This window comes from Eubalaena glacialis, chromosome 2, assembly GCF_028564815.1.
Source record: "Eubalaena glacialis isolate mEubGla1 chromosome 2, mEubGla1.1.hap2.+ XY, whole genome shotgun sequence".
NCBI lineage: Eukaryota > Metazoa > Chordata > Mammalia > Artiodactyla > Balaenidae > Eubalaena > Eubalaena glacialis.
The window spans coordinates 149,603,147-149,618,437 of record NC_083717.1 but is presented as its reverse complement, the minus strand read 5'-3'; the positions used below and the strand labels follow the sequence as shown (position 1 = coordinate 149,618,437).

The 15,291-nt window shown below is 38.7% G+C and overlaps 1 protein-coding gene across 1 annotated transcript in view; it reads left to right on the top strand.

Annotated features, from left to right (window-relative positions):
• The window catches only part of GCH1 (GTP cyclohydrolase 1), a 51,959-nt gene that overhangs the window by 28,584 nt on the left and 8,084 nt on the right, over positions 1 to 15,291 (top strand). Inside the window, exon 3 of the mRNA XM_061182584.1 lies at positions 10,287 to 10,342. Within this exon, the coding sequence (XP_061038567.1) occupies positions 10,287 to 10,342 (56 nt within the window). The remainder of the gene's footprint in view (positions 1 to 10,286; positions 10,343 to 15,291) is intronic.

Below are 15,291 nucleotides of genomic sequence, written 5' to 3'. Positions count from 1 at the left end.
GTGCACAGATGCATGCATTTCTTTTTTAAATTTTTATTTATTTTTTAATTTTCTGAATTTATTTATTTATTTATTTATTTATTTATTTTTAATTTATTTACCGAACCACACAGCATGCGGGATCTCAGTTCCCTGACCAGGGATTGAACCTGGGCCATGGCAGTGAAAGCCCAGAATCCTAATCACTAGGCCACCAGGGAACTCACTAATTTATTTTTTAATTTAAGTATAGTTGATTTACAATATTGTATTAGTCTCAGGTGTACAGTAAAGTGATTCAGCTGTATGTATGTGTGTGTGTATATATATATATTTCAGGTTATTTTCCATTCTAGATTATTATAAGATATAGAATATAGTTCCCTGTGCTATACAGTAAATCCTTGTTACCTATGTATTTTATGTATAGTAGTTTGTATCCTAATTTATCCCTTTCCCCTTTGGTAACCATAAGTTTGTTTTCTATGTCTATTAGTCTGTTTCTGTTTTGTCTATACATTCATTTGTATTATTTTTAAGGTTCCACATATAAGTGATATCATATGATATTTGTCTCTCTCTGTCTGACTTACTTCACTTAGTATTGTATTCTCCAGGTCAACCCACGTTGCTGCAAATGGCAATACTTTATTCTTTTTTATATGGCTGAGTCATAGTCCATTGTATACATATACCGTACCTTCTTAAACCAATTGTCTGTTGATGGACACTTGGGTTGTTTCTGTGTCTTGGCTATTATAAATAGTGCTGCTCTGAACATTGTGGTGCATGTATTTTTTTGAGTTAGAGTTTTAATCTTTTCCGGATATATGCCCAGGAGTGGGACTGCTGGATCATATGGTAACTCTAGTTTTTGAAGGAACCTCCATAGTGGTTGCACCAATTTACATTCCCACCAACAGTGTAAGAGGGTTCCCTTTTCCCCACACCCTCTCCAGCGTTTATTATTTGTAGACTTTTTGATTGATGGTCATTCTGATCAATGTGAAGTGATACCTCATTGTGGTTTTGATTTGCATTTCTCTAATAATTAACATGTTGAACATTGTTCATGTGCCTGTTAGCCATCTGTGTGTCTTTGGAGAAATGCCTATTTAGATCTTCTGCCCATTTTTTGATTGGGTTTTTTTTTTCAATATTGAGTTGTATGACTTGCTTGTATATTTTGGATATTAACCCCTTGTCGGTCACATCATTTACAAATATTTTCTCCCATTAGGTAGGTTGTCTTTTTATTTTGTCGATGGTATTCTTTGCTGTGCAAAAGCTTGTAAATTTGATTAGGTCCCATTTGTTTATTTTTGCTTTTATTTCTTTTGAATTGGGAGACTGATCTAAGAAAATATTGCTATGACTTATGTCAGGGAATGTTTTGCCTATGTTCTCTTCTAGGAGTTTTATGGTGTCATGTCTTATATTTAGGTCTTTAAACTATTTTGAGTTTATTTTTGTGTACAGTGTGAGGGAGTGTTCTAATTTCATTGATATACATGTAGCTGTCCAGCTTTCCCAACACCACTTTTTGAAGAGATTGTCTTTTCTCCATTGTATATTCTTGCCTCCTTTGTCGTAGATTAATTGACCATAAGTACATGGGTTTATTTCTGGGCTTCCTGTCCTGTTCCATTGATCTATGTGTCTGTTTTTGTACCAATACTATGCTGTTTTGATTACTATAGCTTTGTAGTATTGTCTGAAGTCTGGGAGAGTTATGCCTCCAGCTTTGCTCTTTTCCCTCAGGATTGCTTTGGCATTTCTAGGTCTTTTGTGGTTCCATATAAATTTTAGTATTACTTGTTCCAATTCTGTGAAAAATGTCATGGGTATTTTGATAGGGATTGCCATTAAATCTGTAGATTGCTTGGAGTAGTATGGCCATTTTAACAATATAAATTCTTCTAATCCAAGAGGATGAGATATCTTTCCATTTCTTTGAATCATCTTCAATTTACTTACTTGATCAATGTTTTATAGTTTTTAGCGTATAGGTATTTCACCTCCTTGGTTAAATTTATTCCTAGGTTTGTTTTTTTTTTTAATTGGATGTGATTTTAAACAGAATTTTTTAACTTTCTCTTTCTGATATTTCATTGTTAGTGTAAATAAATGCAACAGATTTCTGTATATTAGTCTCGTATCCTGCTACCTTGCTGATTTCTTTTATTCTGATGGTTTTTGTGTGGAGTCATTAGGGTTCTCTATATAGAGAACTGTGTCATCTGCAAATAGTGACAGTTTACCTCTTTACTTCCAATTTGGGTACCTTCTCTTTTTCTTATCTGATTTCTGTGGCTCAGACTTCCAATACTATGTTGAATAGGAGTGGTGAGAGTGGGCATCATTGTCTTGTTCCTGAATTTAGTGGGAAGGCTTTAAGCTTGACACTGTTGAGTATTATATTGGCTGTGGGTTTGTCTTAAATGGCTTTTATTATGTTGAGATATGTTCCCTCTATATCCACTTTGGTGAGAGTTTTTGTCATGAGTGGATGTTGAATTTTATCAAATAATTTTTCTGCATCTATTGAGATAATCATGTGGTTTTTGTCTTTCCTTTTCTTAACGTGGTGTATCACATTGATTTGTATGTTGAACCATCCTTGCAACTCTGGAATGAATCCAACTTGATCATGTTTTATGATCCTTTTTATGTATTATTGGATTCAGTTTGCTAACATTTTGTTGAGGATTTTTGCATCTATATTCATCAAAGATATTAGCCTGTAATTTTCTTTTATTTGTAGTGTCTTTGGTTTTGATATTAGGGTGATGGTGGCTTTCTAGAATGAATTTGAGAGTGTTTCCTCCTCTTCAGTCTTTTGGAATAGTTTGGGAAGGATAGGTGTAAGTTCTTCTTTGTATGTTTGGTAGAATTTCCCCAGTGAAGCCATCAAGTCCTGGACTTTTGTTTGCAGGGAGGTTTTGTTTTTAAATTTTTTATTACAGATTCTGTTTCACTTCTAGTGATTGGTCTGTTCAAATTATCTTTCTTCTTGACTCAGTTTTGGCAAGCCATAGGTTTCTAGAAACTTGTCCTTTTCTTCCAGGTTGTCCAATTTGTTGGTATACAACTGTTTATAGTATTGTCTTATGATTTTTTTTTTTTTTTTTGTATTTCCACAGTATTGGTTGTTATTTCTCCTCTTTCACTTCTTGTATATTTGGGTCCTCTCTCTTTTCTTCTTGGTGAGCCTGGCTAGAAGTTTGTCTATTTTATCTTTTCAAAAAACCAGCTCTTGGTTTTATTGATCTTTTCTGTTTTTTTAAAATCTCTATTTTATTTATTTTCTTTCTGATCTTTCTGATTTCCTTCCTTCTGCTGACTTTGGGTTTTGTTCTTCTTTTTCTAATTCTTTAGGTGATAGGTTAGGTTGTTTGAGATTTTTCTTATTTGAGGAAATCCTGTATTGCTATGAACTTCTCTCTTAGAACTGCTTTTGCTGCATTCCATAGATTTTTGTAAGGTTGTGTTTTTGTTGTTTGTCACAAGGTATTTTCTGATTTCTTCTTTGATTTCATCATTGACCTATTGGGTTTTTAGTAGCATATTATTTAGCCTCCATGTGTTTTTTTTTGTTTTGTTTTTTTCCTGTTTTTCTTTGTGGTTGATTTCTCATGTCATACCATTGTGGTCAAAAAAGATGCTTGAAATAATTTCTGTCCTCTTAAATTTGTTGAGGTTTGTTTTATGACCTAGTATATGGTCTATTCTAGAGAATGTTCCATGTGTGCTTGAAAAGAATTTTTTTTTTAATGTAATGTCCATCCTATAGATATCAGTTAAGGCCAACTGGTCTAGTGTCATTTTAGGACCTCTGTTGCCTTATTGATTTTCTGTCTGGAAGATCTATACATTGATGTCAGTGAGGTGTTAAAAGTCTCCTACTATTATTGTATTCCTGTCACTTTCTCCCTTTGTTAGTATTTTTATATATTTAGGTATTCCAGAATGGGTGCATATATGTTAATGAGTATAATATCCTCTTCTTGTATTGATCCCTTTATTATATAATGTCCTTGTCTTTCTTTATGGACTCTGTTTTAAAGTCTATTTTGTCCAATATGAGTATTGCTACCTCTGTTTTCTTGTCATTTCTATTTGGATGAAATATCTCTTCTCATCCCTTCACTTTCAGTCTGTGTGTGTATTTTGCCCTGAAGTGAGTCTCTTGTAGGCAGCGCATTTTAGTTTCTTGTCTTTTTATTGTCTGCCACTCTATGTCTTTTGACGGGAGCATTTAGTCCATTGACATTTAAAGTAATTATTGATCGGTGTGTACTTATTGCCATTTGAAACCTTGTTTTCCAGTTGATTTTGTAGTTCTTCTTTGTTCATCTCTATGTTTTTCCTTTTGTGGTTTGATGTTTCTTTTTTATATTATGCTTGAGTTCCTTTCTTTTTTGGTTGTTGTGAATCTGTCGTATGTTTTTGATTTGTGGTTATCCTGGTTTTCAAGTATGTTGACCCATAACTATATCTACTTGCTTTAAACTGATAGTCATATCATATAAGTTTGAACATGTTCTAAAAGATCTACATTTTTATACTCCCCTTTCCCATATTTTATGGCTTTGATGTCCCATTTTACATCTTCATGTTTATTCTTTTGCTGTTAATTGTAGTTATAATTGCATTTACAAATTTTTTTGATTTTTTTGCAGTGTAAATAATGTAAACATTATTTACAATGTCATCTTAGTTTCAGGTGTACAGCACAGTGATTCAGTTATTGTTTTTTAATCTATGTACTGGCTTATTTAAGTGATCTTCAATCCTTTTATATATTTGCTTTTCTTTTTTTATATATTTATTTTATTTTTGGCTGCATCAGGTCTTAGTTGTAGCATGTGGGATCTTTCATTGCGGCATGCAGGCTCTTCATTGTGGTGCTTGGGCTTCTCTGTAGTTGTGGCACACAGTCTCCAGAACGCATAGGCTCTGTAGGTGCGGCACACAGGCTCATTAGTTGTGGAGCATGGGCTCAGTTGCCCCATGGCATGTGGGATCTTAGTTCCCTGACCAGGGATCGAACCCACGTCCCTTGCATTGGAAGGTGGATTCTTAACCACTGGACCACCAGGGAAGTCCCATATATTTGCTTTTCCTATTGTGATTTTTCCCTATCCTATAGATTTTTTTTTTAATTGAGAACATTTTTTTAAATTAATTAATTTAATTTTGGCTGCATCGGGTCTTCACTGCTGCACACAGGCTTTCCCTAGTTGCGGCGAGCGGGGGCTACTTGTTGCAGTGTGCGGGGTTCTCATTGTGGTGGCTTCTCTTTGTTGCGGAGCATGGGCTCTAGGCGCACAGGCTTCAGTAGTTGTGGCGCACAGGCTGTAGAGCACAGGCTCAGTAGTTGTGGTGCATGGGCTTAGCTGCTCCGCGGCATGTGGGATTTTCCCAGACCAGGGCTCGAACCTGTATCCCCTGCATTGGCAGGTGGATTCTTAACCACTGCACCACCAGGGAAGTCCCCTTATAGATCCTTGCTTCTCTGCTATTTAGAGAAAACCATTCAATATTTCTTTAAGGGTAGGTTTAGTATTGCTGAATTCTTTTAGTTTTTGCTTGTCTGAGAAATTCTTTATCTCTCCTATTCTAAATTATATTCTTGCTGGGTAGAGTTGCAGGTTTTTCCCTTTCAGGACTTTGAATATATCATGCCACTCCCTTCTGGCCTGCAAAGTTTCTGCAGAGAAATCTGCTGCTAGCCTTATGGGGGTTCCCTTGTAACTGTTTTTCTCCTGCTGCCTTTAGAATCCTTGCATCAACCTTTGCCACTTCAATTATGATATATCTTGGTCTGGGTCTGTTTGTGTTCATCTTGTTTGGAACCCTCTATCCTTCCTGTACCTGAATGTGTTTCATTCTTTAGGTATGGAAAGTTTTCAGCCATAATTTCTGATACATTTTTGATCTTCTCTCTTTTCTCCTTCTGAAACCCCTGTTACGAGTTGGTTGGCACACTTTATATCATCCCATAGTTCTCATATGGTGCTTTCATTTTTTTGTTTGTTTGTCTTTCCGTCTGCTGTTCTGATTGGATGATTTCCAGATTTCCATTATTCTATCTCAGATCACTTATTTGTTCTGTTTTATTGCTTCTAGATTGGTTTTTATCTTGGGAATTGAGTTGTCTAATTTTGATTGATTCCTCTATAGTTTCTAGTTCCTTGTTACAGTGATCTGCATTTCCATCTATAATCCTTTAGCATTTTTATTACCTATTTTTTAAACTTGGGGTCTAGTTGACTGGTAAAGCCTGTTTCATTATTAGTTCTTTCAGGGGATTTCTCTTGTCCTGTTAATTGGGAGTAGTTCCTCTGCTTTTTCATTTTACTTAACTGTTTCTCCTAAATTCATAAAGTTAATCTACTGTGGTCTTGAAGGGCTGTTTTAATGTGGGAGTGTCCCTGTGTAGACTGTGTGAGTCCTGTATTTTTGATGCAAGGGCTGTTTTTGGTATGCATGCCAGCCACGTCTTTCCTCAAAGTGTACTGGCCGTCATCCTCCTGATAACGGATGTGATTGGTGGTGTGTCCAGAGCCTGAGCTGGATGTTGGGTGGGGCCTCCTCTTTGCTCCGTGGCTGTGACACACGGGGTAGGGTGTGCTCCCCAGTGGTTGGAGCAGAAGCCCAGAGGGTCAGGTTCAGTAAGGCTCCACGGCCCTTGAATGCATGCCCTGTCTCAAAGCATGTGGCTGCTGAAGCAGGTGAAGCCCACATGGTCACAGTGAACCCAGGCACCGCCCACGCAGGTGTCTGCACCTCTGCTCAGCAGCAGCCCAAGGCCATGTCCCTTTCTCCGTTGTGTTCGTCCCGGGCCTAGCTCTAGGCTGTGATGTGGAGCGGGCTGGTGCAGGGGGCCAGGGTGCGATGGCTGCAGGAATCCAGGTGGTTGTGCTGCTGCCTGGGACCTGGGCTGCCTCTGTGGTGGACCTCTTCCAGGACCTATCTGCCCCAGATCTGGCACCGAGCTGTAGTGTGGGGTGGGCGGACCTGGAGTGCTCCTGGCAGGTAGTGAGCCACTGTTTACTCCTCCCCAGAGGCTGTCCACCCAAGACGTTTCTGTGGTGCCACCCAGTGTGTGTGCTGACCAAGCCTGCCATGGCTGGACTGCCCCTACCATGTGAATGCTGACAGTAGACTTTGAGGTTTGGCCCTGACCACACCCCAGGCCCTCTGGACTGTCTCTTTGCAGCTAGGCTGGGTCCTCTCTCAGGACTTGTCCATCCGGGATTCAGTGCCTAAGCCCTGTGTGTACTAGCAGCACCCCTCCCAGCCCTGGCAAGTGTTTTGGACTGGAAGTGTGGCCAGGTGGGTGCCAGCGGTGCCCTCTCTCCCCTGATTGCTTGCTGGCCAGCCAGCTTGTACACTCCTTGCAAGCAGAGTCCAGGCCCCTCTAGCCCCTCTGTCTATTCCAGCAAACCTCCCAGTAGGCAAGGGGGCCCCTCAGGGCTTGGGCCTGCCCCTGTGGACCTTCCCTCCTTCACAGATCCCTCCCAGGGGCACCGGTCCTGTCCTGATGCCTTTTTTTTCATCCTACCTGGTTACACAGAGAACTTTCTTACAGCTTTGGTTATATAAGAAGTCTGCCAGTTTCCAGTTGGTTTTCTGTATGAATTGTTCCATGTGTAGATGGATTTTTGATGTGCTTGTTGGGGGAGATGAGCTCTACGCCCTTCTGCTCCGCCATCTTGATCCTCCTCTTGCATGCATTTCTATTGGAATATACCTAGGAGTGGATGCACAGGGATACAGGGTATACCTGTGTTCAACTGATTAAAGACAGACTTTGTTTTCCAAATTGGTTGTACCAGTTTACATTTCATATACTCTCATGAGTCCTAGTCACTTCACATCCTCATCAACATTTGGCACTTTCAGTCTTTTTAAGTTTAGTATTCTGATGTGTGTGTAGTGGTATCTCTTTTTAAAACCTTTTATTACAGAAAATTTCAAACATATCTAAGAATAGGTATATTAGTATATAATGTTCCATGTTCCCATCAACCAGTTTCAACAGTTATCCGTAAAGGACCAATCTTGTTCTATATACATCCCCCACTGGACTATTTTGAAGCAAATCCTAGATAACATTGGTTTTTTTCTATAATTTCTTCCAGCGTATTTCTCTAAAAGATAAGGATTTTTTTAAGAAACATAACTGATTTGATTATCAACCTAAAAAGTTGGCAGTAAATCCTTCAATATACTGAAGTATGTTATAGACAACACGACTCTTCATTACTAATTATTACTACCTATCTCTAAAATATTCTTACTTATCCTCAGTAGCACTACCATAGACAAAAGTAACAGTAATTCCTAAATAGCATCTAATAACTAACTGATATTTACATGTTTCCAGGTGTCTCAGCTGTCTTGTTGGTTTAAACCAGAATCCAAATAAGGGTTACACATTTGCTCTCGCATTGCATTTGGTTGTTATGCATCTTAAGTCTGTTAATCTACAATAGTCTCCTCTGCCAGCCCCACCTCCAGCCCCACCCCAATGACGTTCTTTACTGGAGAAACTAGGCCAGTTGTTCTGTAGAGTGTCTCAGTTTCTGGATTTGCTCCATTCAATCTCTGCATTTTTCTATAAACTGGATTAGATCTAAAACCTCCTAAGTTTAAGGTTAAACATATTTGACAAGAGTAGTTCATCGGGGTGCTGAGGATTCCGTGTTCCATCACATGAGGAGGCATATATGGTCTGGTAGTCCCACAACTAATGATGCTGGGCCGTGACAGCAGGGCTATGGATTTTCAGAAATGAGGGAACCTTTGAGCTCATGGCTACCTTTTATTTTAAGTGAGAATATCAGGCCCAGGAAGCTGTGAATTGTCCAAGAGGACATAGGGAGTTAGTGACTTGGCTGGGGTCAGACCCAGGAACTTGATCCTGTACTCAGCCTCTCTCCACTATATCCTCCTACCTTCTGCTCTGATTACTTCTGTGTCTGTATTCTTACTAACTCGGTTTTTAAACATATTGTTCAGTGATGATTGCCTAAAGTGGCCACTTACAGGAATTCCCTGGTGGTCCAGTGGTCAGGACTCCGCGCTTTCACTGCCGAGGGCCCAGGTTCGATCTCTGGTCAAGGAACTAAGATCCCACAAGCTGCACGGCGTGGCCAAAAAAAATAAAAAGTGACCATTTAGATGACAGGATCTTTGGGAAGACTAAAAATAGTATAAACAAATAAATTATAGCTCTGTATATAAGTGTATAAATTTCAAGTGGTACTTCGGTACCTTGGTTCTATGGGAAAGTTTCAACTCTAATTTTTCTTTGAAATACCCAATGTTCAGGTGCTACTTAACTTTCTCCTTCTGCTGAGCAGGAAGGCAATGAATTGGTATTCTCAGACTCCCAAAGCATAGTGCCTAATAGATGGAAAAAAAAAAAACAAAACCACTAATTACTCCTGGATTATTCAAGTGTACAGTAAATATTAGGTGAACAAATGCAACAAATGCTGGCAAACCATGATGCAAATGAGTTGATCATTTTATATTAGGTAAATTGATTGCCTATAAGTGACCATTTATTAATCTTTTTGGAGAACTAATATTCTCTCATACTTAACACTTGGCTGAAAGACATGTAACTTCTTCATATTAGATATTAATCAGTGCTTTTTAAGATTATAGAAATGGCTTTGCCTTATCGTAGGTCCTACAAGAACTTAGGTCTTAGGATCCAGATTCTTTCTGAGTCACAACTTGTAGCTGTGTCCTTTTCTTCCTGTCAGGAGGATGGTGTTCTCTAGCAGCTTAGAAATGGGACTGCCCAGGATGGCAAAGAGCACAGAGACCCTCTTTCTGTGCAACAGGGCAAGATTTTTAAGGCCACCATGATGTGTAGAATGGCAATATTTATACTTACAGTTTCAGCCATTTAAAGGAGGTTTTCTTAGCTACATTTTAATGTTGCTGTGGGATAATTAGAACTTTCCTGAGAAAGTGTCCCCTCAACAGAGGAAAGATTTTAAGAATTGCATCAAGAGTTTAACTTCACCAGGAAATACCACGATTGTACTTCAAATTTGTCATTTTATTAATAGTCATTCTTATTTTCCTTTTACTTAATTTATGTGATTTTTTAACTGCTTATGTAAGTGCTTCATTTTCTATGTCTTAAAGCTTCTAGATGTTTTAAAAATATGTTTTCATTGTGTTGAACTGCATTCTAAGTATACTGTATTATGTTTCCTTTCGTCACAAAGAAGTACTGTGTTTTCACTTAGCTCATGATTTCTGTCTCTTCTCTGAAGGTCCATATCGGTTATCTTCCTAACAAGCAAGTTCTTGGCCTCAGCAAACTTGCTAGGTAAGTATGACTGTGTAGTGAATAAGATGACAGGTTTACAGGACCTGCCCCTACATGGTGAGAATCTTATCAGGCTTTGTCTCTTGATCAGTGTGGATCTAACTTGAAAGGTACATTCCAACTTACTTCATAGTTGCAGAGACAATATATAGACAATAAGTATAGTCTAAGACAGACTAAGAGGACCTGAAAACACAAATGCCCTTTCCTTCTTGCTCCCCTATTGCCTGCCTTCCTTCTCCACCTCCCACCTGCACATCCTTGAAGCCTTACCTCACACTTCGCTGACTGGAGAGGACCTGAGGGTGCATTCAGTTCAGCCCCCATTCTTTAAGGGTGGTTTAGCTAACTGCAGGGGAGAGGAAACCGGCACAGAGGTCTAACTGCACTGCACTTTGAAGTGGGGGCCTCAACCCTGCCTTCCACTGTACCTGGGTACCTCCACACATCTCTGCATCCTGTAGGGCCAGTTGGTTCACATCTGGTTCTGTTGCTTCTACAGACCCAAGACCATGCCTTCCTTGGCTTTTTCAGCTTTTTTTTTTTCCCCCTCAGCTCTATTCTGGGACAATACTAACTCTCTCTTTATTTCTCTTTCTGGTACAGTCTTTTTTCATTCTTTGTCCTGTGGGTTCTGGCCTTTGCTACCATTTTTGAGTTTTAGGAAAGAGTGGTGATATATACAAGCATGGTCTCCTGTGTTTAACTAGAAGTCAAACTGAGGGTCAGTGTTCATATATCTCTGATAGGGACAATAAACTACTGGGGACTAGACCTAAATACCCTTTTGTGTAGTTTCCTTGTATAGAGTTAGCGAGTTGTGGGTGATGGGGAAATATTGGGAGGTGTATGTGTTAAAGGAGAGTTAAAATGAAGGAGTAGGTAACGAAATGCCAAGAGTCACCAAGAGTCCCCCTCCTTCTAAAAATAAGCCAAGCTAAGTTTGGATAACTTGATTGAGGTGAAAGTGACCATATCAAAATTGGAATAAACATACCTTTGTGACCAACTGACTATCTGTGGCTCTGATATGTTCCTGCTTCTTCTCCACTTAGACAATCCTGAAATGGTGGTCCAGATCTTTTTCAATTCTGTGTTGGACTCTGTAAACACCACCCCTGCAATCTGATGCCTGGTCTCCACAGCTGTTCTTTTTACTTTGTTTTCATTTCCACTTTCTTACTCATTTCTTCTAGGGATTAAGGAGAAAGTAGGTAGAATAGAGAAATTTAACTTCCCTAGTTTCTGACTAGTTTCCCTAGTTTTATTCCTACTCGGCAATCTCACTACCAGATAGGACTACTTGGTACCATGAAAGGATGTTATTACATCATAACTATAATTGCTTCACTGCAATCAGGCTCTTAATACAAATACGCAAACATGTTGGTGCCTTTCAGTGATCTGTACCCAATGGCGGTGCCAAGGAGTGGCTGAAAAATAGTATTGGTGGTGATGGGGGTAATCAACCTTATTATAATTTCTATTAGCAACCTCCTCTCCAATAACTTACTCCCAAGTGATAAAGTTATATCAGCTGAATACAAGTGTCTTTATTATAATTGATTATTCTTACTGTTTTATAATACATAGTCTAAGATCAGCAGGCTTGCTGTGCAAACATAGCTGTAGGCTCACTCCCCTGGTTCCCTCTCTTCCAGCAAGATTGCCAATCCTCCACCTTATATAGAAATCCTGGCACTGCTCCTGCCTGTATCAGACTGCCCATGTGTGAAAGGTGTAGCATAGACAGTTTTCACATTATAAAAAGCTTGGCAGACCACACTAGGCCATGGTCTTAATGTAAGCAGTCTTCTCTAGAAGACCACACTATATAGGCCATGGGTAACACTTTATAGAAATGGATTCGAGAGTGATCTAGTGAGATCTTGGAAAAAGTGGTGGCTTGGGGGTAGAAGGGAATAGTCTTTGGTTATTTCCTTTCCTAGTGAAAGGAAAAGCTCTCCAATAATTAAGCTTTTATGAACAATACAAAGGAGTTAATTATTAGCATGGGGATTTGTCCTTACACCAATAGGATTAAAACATAAGAAAAAAAAAAGGAGCAGTAAACCAAAGAACTGAACTCAGATATTTTGTAAAAATTTTGAATAAAGGGTCTATTAAATGAAACAGGAGACTAAGATATTATCCAACTTCTTATTCCTTATAAGAAGTTGGAATATTTAGGGAATGAAGAGGAATAAATAAGGCTAAATGTCTTAGCAAAACTTCACTGCTCATTTTAATCTTGTATGTGAAGTTTGTTATATGCTTGCCTTTAAACGAATGACCTTTCAGTGCCAGGGAAGTCAAATATCAAACAGTAAAGCTTTAAGTAACAAGAAAATGCCAAAAGTGAGTTGATCTGGTGTAACTCTAGTAGAATTCTAGAGTAAATTTAGTTTGAATAGAAATTCCTTTTGTTGCTGAAAATCCATTGAACATGTATTCATTTTCTTGAATTAGAAAATTGAGTGAACACAATTAAATCTTGAATATAGAATTGTAGTGCCTCAGGTAGCCATGGTTCAACTGTTGGGCACCTACTGTGAAAGGACAATATGCCAGTTATCGTGGCTGCTAGAGAGAAGTAGGACAGAGCCACTGCCCTCAAGGAGAGTGGACAGTACTCGGCAGCAGGTGCCACAGACGTGCCTGGTTAGGAGGTCTGAGTTCAGAGAAGCCAAGATGGCTGTGGCCTGGCAGGACTGAGGAGACCCAGAGGTAGAGGGCTGAACAGAATTCTGAACAGAAGAGAAATTCCTGTAGGTATAGTTAATGCATAAACAAAGGCAAATCAGAGGGTAGGAGCAAGGCATCTTCCAGTGGATGGGGAGCAGGTTGATTGATACAAGAGATTTAGGCAGAGGTGACTGGGAGATAGTTAACAAGGGTAGATTAGGTCACAAAGGGAACATTAGATTACAAAGGGAACATTGTTTTCCTGTTTCTCTATGCTATAAAAGTAACATACCAGTTAAACTTAAATACAGATGAGTGAGTAAAGGGAAAACTTTTCTTTCCTATTTCCATTCCCCACTAGAGATCTTTCACCATCCTCCTGGAAGATTTCAATGCAAACACGAACATGTAGCCTTAAAACTACTAGCTAAACAAGGCAAAAGGGGATCATATCCTACATTCTATACTACTCTTTTTTTAAACTTAAAATACCTTGAAATTCCTTGGACATCTTTTAGTCTAAAAAAGTTCCTTTCAATGGCTACATAGTATTTCTTTAATATAATTCATTTAACCAGTCTTTGATATAAGTATAGCCTACAGTTTGAGACTACTGTCAAAAATGGGAAAAAGAAGAACTTTGGTGAACACGTTCTTATCTATTTCCTTACTTTGAGTCTGTAACATTGGAGTAGGATTTGCTGGGATAAGGGTAGCTAAATTTTTGATATTACCAAATTGCTCTCCAGAAAAGATCATACTGATCTATACTCTAATAATAAGATTAAAGGTGTGTGTTTCTCTACCCTTTTGCCAACACTGGCAAACATTGAAGAGTGTGAAACCCAAACAGGTAAGTAAAAAATGGTACCCGTTGTTTTAATTTGCATTTAATCGGGTGAAGCTGAATTTTTTCAGAAACTTCCTGCTCTTTGTCTTGGCTAATTTTTCCATTGGGTTGCTTGTCTTTTTATTACTGATCTGTATGAGCTCTCTGAATATTAAAGCTGCAAATAATTTTTCCAGGCTTGTCATTTGTCTGTTTTCTAGTAGTATTTTTCATGAGGTTTAAAACCTATGTAGCCATAGGTTTTTTGGGGTTATTTTTATGGCTTTATTTTTATATTTAGATCTTTGCTTCATCTGGAAATGTATTTTGGGGCAAGGAGTAAGGGGGAATCCATCCATTGCTGTTGTATGCTCACTGACCCCCTGTAACACCTCCACTTCCCTCGCATCATCACCACACTGCCTTCTTGCTATCCTCGCTGCCACTCTCTGGGCCTTCATGTTCCTCCTGGGTTATGTGTTAAATTCCTAAGTCCTGTCCTCTCATCTCTTAGGATCCTTAAATCTGCTCTCATATGCTGCTAGGATGTTCTTTCTCAAGTGTGGATTTGGCAATGCTGCCCCTTCGCAGCTCCATAGCTTTTAATAAAGTTCAAGCTTCTTACCTTAGCTGACAAGTCCCACTGTGATCTGGCTCTATTTCTTGCTCTTCTTTCACTTTTTGCTCTAACCACACTTGAGAATTTGCAGCCCAGTGTCAAGTCTAGCTTGTCAAGTTATATGAAGGCATCAGGAATACTTCTAAGGTTTGCAAGGGTTAAATTATACCATCCATGGGTTCTTCCTGCAAAAGTATCACCAGATTACTTTCCCAGTTGCCAGAGGAGGAAGAGGAGAGAAAGCATAATGCAAGAGAAAACAGAGGATCGAGCACAGAGGTTATAAGACCAGTAAGTAGGCTATGTAAATAAGCTGTCCACTGGGTTAAATCTAGTCTCCAACCGTGTCCCCCTTTTAAAATAATAAAATGTTAATAAAAATCAAGGCAAAATTTGTCAAAGGGGATAAAGTGAGTCCTCTTATTTTGAGAAGGTTGTATAATAAAAGTGGTCATGAATCTTCATCAAATGGGCTCAAAACAAAACATGAACTGGCTGAAATGCATAGAGAAACTGACAAACCTGGAAGGAGTAGGAACACTAATTACCTCTCAGTCTTTGAGGTGGACAAAAAGGATGTACACAGCAGAGTAATAGAATTTTGGCCAAAAGGTAAGCTTAAACTTAAGAAAATTGAACAGGCTGTTGTGTAACAAGAAAACTAGAAATTCAAGATTAAAAACCCAACTATTTACAAGTCAAAATTTAAAAAAATTCCTTAGACATGATAAAAAATCATGATGCTAACACTACATAAATTGTATACAATCTTTACTACAAAGCCATTCTTTGGAACTAACACCAACCCTCCCCAAA